The following is a 4,904-nucleotide window of genomic DNA, read 5'->3' on the forward strand; positions in this document are numbered from 1 at the left end:
AGTACTACCTCGTATGTCTCTAATCAACTAATATGACAAAAAGGGAAAATGACAAATATTGGAGTGTATGTAGAATAATATGGACCTTACTTCACTGTTGGTGAAGTTATGAACTGATCTAACCATTTTGGGGAGTATTTGGAACTATGCCCAAAGATCAATAAAACTGTATCCTTTGACACAGCGATACCACTACTAAGTCTGTATCACAAAGCCATCAAAAAAAAAAAAAAGGAGAAGGATCTATATATACAAACATATTTATAGCTGGCCTTTTTATGGTAGCAAGAGAAGATGCCCATTAATCGGGAATAGCTAAACAAGTTGCGGTTTATGATTGGAATGGAATACCATATATTATACCATAAGAAATGATGAACAGGATGGTTTCAGAAAAACCTGGAAAGATGAAGGTGGCGTCTTACTGGAGCTCTCTCACAAGGTCTGGCAGATTCCTATAAAAAAGCGAATTTGAGAAGACTTGAGAGAGTCAGAAACTGCGAGCAGTCTGGGTGGGGCAAATTTCTGAGCCGGGAGAGTCTGAAAGGCTGGAGGCACAAATCTGTAGGCTCGGAGAGGGCTCGATGTGCAGAGCTGCTCCAGACCAAAGCGGCCAGCTGGGGAAATCCACGTGGGAGACAGGCTGGGAGAAAGCTGGGTGCCCGAAACCGGCAGAGATCCCCAGGCCTCCCAATACAGGACGGCAGTCTATGGAAGTGAGGAGAAGCAGCACAACGGCACTGGCCGGGAAAACACCCACTCCTGAGGCTTGCAGCCAGAAGGAATGAAACGGGGTTTCCGGGAGACATAATGTCCAAGTAAATGGCTCTAATCCCTCTCCCCCTCACCCAGAAAATTACTCGGAAGAAAAAAAAAGAAAGCTGGAACAGAGGAGAAAGAAGTGGGGCTTTAGTGGTCAAATAGTAGAAGTTCATTAGTCACAGAGGGGCAGAGTTGGCAGGGGTCAACACCAGGAGTCCAGATGTAATCTTGCTCCCCCTGGGGAAGTGCCAGACATCAGCTCAAACAACAAACAGCTGAGACCATTGCTGAAGAGCAACAGTGCTGGAGAGCACCCATAGGGAATGAGACGTCAGCGAGCCAGACCCCTCCCCAACACCTCAGGAAACTGAAGGCTATAATTCTAGACTCACAGCCCCAGAATAAGAAAGCTGGGACAGAGAGCCCTGAGGCCCAAAGGTAGAAATTTCTTGTAAAGCCAGGAAAAGGCAAACCAACAAACATGAAGAAGAACACAACAAAAAAACTGAGGACAATAGATTTTTTTTTTTTTTATGGAGACAGGCAGGATCAAAATAACAATACGGAAGATGACAGCAATGACACTATAGATACATCAGATACCTCAAAAGGTAATATGAACTGGTCTCCAGCCCAAAAAGCATTGCTGGAAAAGCTAAAGGAGGATTTTAAAAACCAAATTAGGGAGCTAAAAGAAAATATGGAAAAAAAGATTGGCGAAATGGCTACAGAGATTCAGAATCTAGAGAGAGAAAATGACACCCTTAGAGGCAAAATCAACCAACTGGAAAAGGAGACTCAAAAGCAAAATGAAAACACTAACTCATTAAAAATTAGAGTTGAGCAAGTGGAAGCTAATGAATCTATGAGGCACCAAGAAGTAGTAAAACAAAATGTAAAGAATGAAAAAATAGGAAAAAATGTGAAGTATCTGATTGGGAAAACAACTGACCTGGAAAATAGATCCAGGAGAGACAATTTAAGAGTTATTGGTCTACTGGAAATCCACGATGAAAAAAGGAGCCTTGACAGTATCTTCGAGGAAATTATCAAAGACAACTGCCCAGAGGTCCTAGAACCAGAGGGCAAAATAGTCATTGAAAGAATTCACCGATCACCCCCTGAAAGAGATCCCAAACTGAAAACACCAAGAAATATTATAGCCAAATTCCAGAACTATAAACTAAATGAGAAAATACTGCAAGCAGCCAAAAAGAAGAAATTTTCATATCATGGAACTACAGTAAGGATCACGCAGGATCTCTCAGCTTCCACATTAAAAGACAGGAGAAATTGGAATATAATATTCTAAAGGGCCAAAGAGCTGGGACTACAACCAAGGATCAACTACCTAGCAAAACTAAGCATAATTTTTCAGGCAAGGCGATGGACATTCAATGAAATAAGGGAATTCCAGACCTTCCTAATGAAAAGGCCAGAACTCAACGGAAAATTTGATCTCCAAATACAAAACTCAAGAGAGACATAAAAAGGTAACTGGTGGGAAAACCGCCACAAATCTTATTAACCAATAAGGGCAGGTTGTCTGCATCTTTATGTAGGAGTATATCATCATATGTATGTTATATATATATATATATATATATATATATATATATATATATATATACACACATATATATGTTAGTCTTGAGAATGGTACAGCTATTATGACAATTGAAAGGGATACACATAGATTATGAATGCCTGTATAAATTAACTGATGTAAAGATAAAAAACATAAGTAAGAGATATAAAGGGAGGGCTATGAAAGAAGAGGTGAGGAGGTAGTAGAAAAGGGTAAATTACACCAAATGAAGAGGGACAAAAACATATTATAGTAGAGGGAAAGAAGGGAGGGAGAAGAGCAGTATTTGAGCATCACTGGCATTTGATCTGGTTCAAGAAGGGAATAACATACCCTGATAAGTTCAGAAATCTAACTTGACCCATGGGAAGTAGGAGGGGAAATGGGGGGGGGGGGAAGGGAGGGGCGTGGTCGGAAGGGAGGGGAGAAGTAGCAAGTGGGAAACTGTAAGATAAGGGAGGGGAATAAAGAGGGAGGGTAAACTGAGGAAGGCGGCAGTCAAAAGCAAAATTTGTTGAGGAGGAGAAGGGGAAAGGGAGAAATAAAAGCATAAACAGGGGAAAATAGAATGGATTAAAAAACACAGATAGAAATCATAACTCTGCTGTGCTGCGCAGACTCCAAGATGGCGGTGCACAAGGGTTCCGGTCGCATGTGTAGAGCCAAGGCCAAGACCCTGAGCAGCCCGCCGCGTGTCTACCTCCCAGGCTGGGGCCCGCCACTCCAAGAAGATGAGGAGCTGCTGCGGGACCAGGAGGCCTACGTACTGTACCACAGCGGGCAGACCGGCTCGCCATGCCTCAGCTTCGTTGTCCAAGACCAGTTGGGGGAATCCCGCAGCAACTTCCCGCTGTGCATGTACCTGTGTGCGGGGACCCAGGCCCCCAGCGCTCAGAGCAACAGGCTGATGGTGATGCCGATGCACAATCTCCATGGGACGCAGAAGAGCGAGGCCGAGGATGACAGCAAGAGCGAAAGCGAAGAAGAGGAAGAAGAAGAGAAGAAGCCCCAGCTGGAGCTGGCCATGGTCCCCCACTACGGAGCCATTAACCATGTCCGGGTTGCATGGCTCGGGGAGACCCCTGTGGCAGGGGTATGGTCTGAGAAAGGCCAGATGGAGGTGTTTTCCCTTCGCAAGTCCCTGGAGGCGGTGGATGACCCCCAGGTCCTGGCTGCATTCTTGAGAGATGAGCAGGCCCAGACCCGGCCCCTGTTTGCCTTTGCTGGCCACATGGCTGAGGGCTTTGCCTTGGATTGGTCCTCCCGGGTGCCTGGTCGCCTGCTGACTGGTGACTGTCAAAAAAACATTCACCTCTGGACACCCACCGATGGGGGCTCCTGGCATGTGGACCAGTGGCCATTTGCCGCTCATTCCTGCTCCGTGGAGGATCTGCAGTGGTCGCCAACCGAGGACACGGTGTTTGCATCATGCTCAGCTGACGCCTCCATTCGAATATGGGATATCCGGGCAGCGCCAAGCTGGGCCTGCATGCTCACGGCCCCCTCAGCCCATGACGCGGATGTCAATGTCATCAGCTGGAGTCATCGGGAGACACCCTTCCTGCTCAGTGGAGGTGATGACAGCGCCCTCAAAGTCTGGGATCTCAGGCAGTTCACCAGCGGCTCCCCAGTGGCCACCTTCAAGCAGCATGTGGCCCCTGTGACCTCCGTGGAGTGGCACCCCCAGGATGGCGGGGTCTTCGCGGCAGCAGGGGCAGGTGACCAGCTGACCCAGTGGGATCTGGCGGTGGAGCGGGACACAGAGATGGGTGGCCCAGAGGAGGGTAATCCCCTGGTGGCCAAGTTCCCCCAGCAGCTGCTGTTTGTGCACCAAGGAGAGACCGATATCAAGGAGCTGCACTGGCACCCTCAGTGCCCAAGCGTAGTCATCAGCATGGCCCTGTCTGGCTTCACAGTCTTCCGCACCATCAGTGTCTAAGCCCTGCACCTGGCAAGGTGGCCCGAAGGGAGCCTGGATCTGGCCTGCTTAGCCGGTGGAGGGGCCTGTGCTCTTCCCTAAAAGACCTGCTTCAGTCTCTTTCCCTAGGCAGTGGGGAGGGGGCTTGGTTGGACATATGTCTTCAGAGATGAGAGGTGACTCGGCCTGGCTGCCTCACAAGGGTTTGGATTGGCCCAGTTGCTTTCAGGAATGGACTGATTCCCCCCTAAGTCCGGTGCACTTAGATGGGTCTTGTCTTGCCAAAGACTTGAGAGGAGGGAAGGAAGGAGGGCAGGGGTCACTGGAGATGGGCATGTATGTGATCAATAAAGCAGAGAGAATGAAGTAAAAAAAATCATAACTCTGAACGTGAAGGGGATGAACTCTCTCATAAAACAGAAGCGGATAGCAGAATGGATTAAAAACCATAATCCTACAATATGCTGTTTACAAGAAACACATTTGAAACAGGGGGATACACACAGGGTAAAGGTAAAAGGCTGGAGTAAAATATATTGCGCCTCAGCTAAAGTAAAAAAAGCAGGTGTAGCAATCCTAATCTCAGACAAAGCAAAAGTAAAGATACATTTAATTAGAAGAGATAAGGAAGGACAT

General features: G+C 47.3%; 1 protein-coding gene across 1 annotated transcript; it reads left to right on the forward strand.

The window, feature by feature from the left end:
• The first annotated feature begins 2,975 nt into the window (after nucleotides 1–2,975).
• On the forward strand, nucleotides 2,976–4,289 carry LOC118852590 (glutamate-rich WD repeat-containing protein 1-like). Its single transcript, XM_036762237.1, has one exon. The coding sequence runs from the start codon at nucleotides 2,976–2,978 to the stop codon at nucleotides 4,287–4,289; it is 1,314 nt and encodes a 437-aa protein (XP_036618132.1).
• The last annotated feature ends 615 nt before the right edge of the window (nucleotides 4,290–4,904 follow it).

Source organism: Trichosurus vulpecula, chromosome 6 (assembly GCF_011100635.1).
Source record: "Trichosurus vulpecula isolate mTriVul1 chromosome 6, mTriVul1.pri, whole genome shotgun sequence".
Classification (NCBI taxonomy): Eukaryota; Metazoa; Chordata; class Mammalia; order Diprotodontia; family Phalangeridae; genus Trichosurus; species Trichosurus vulpecula.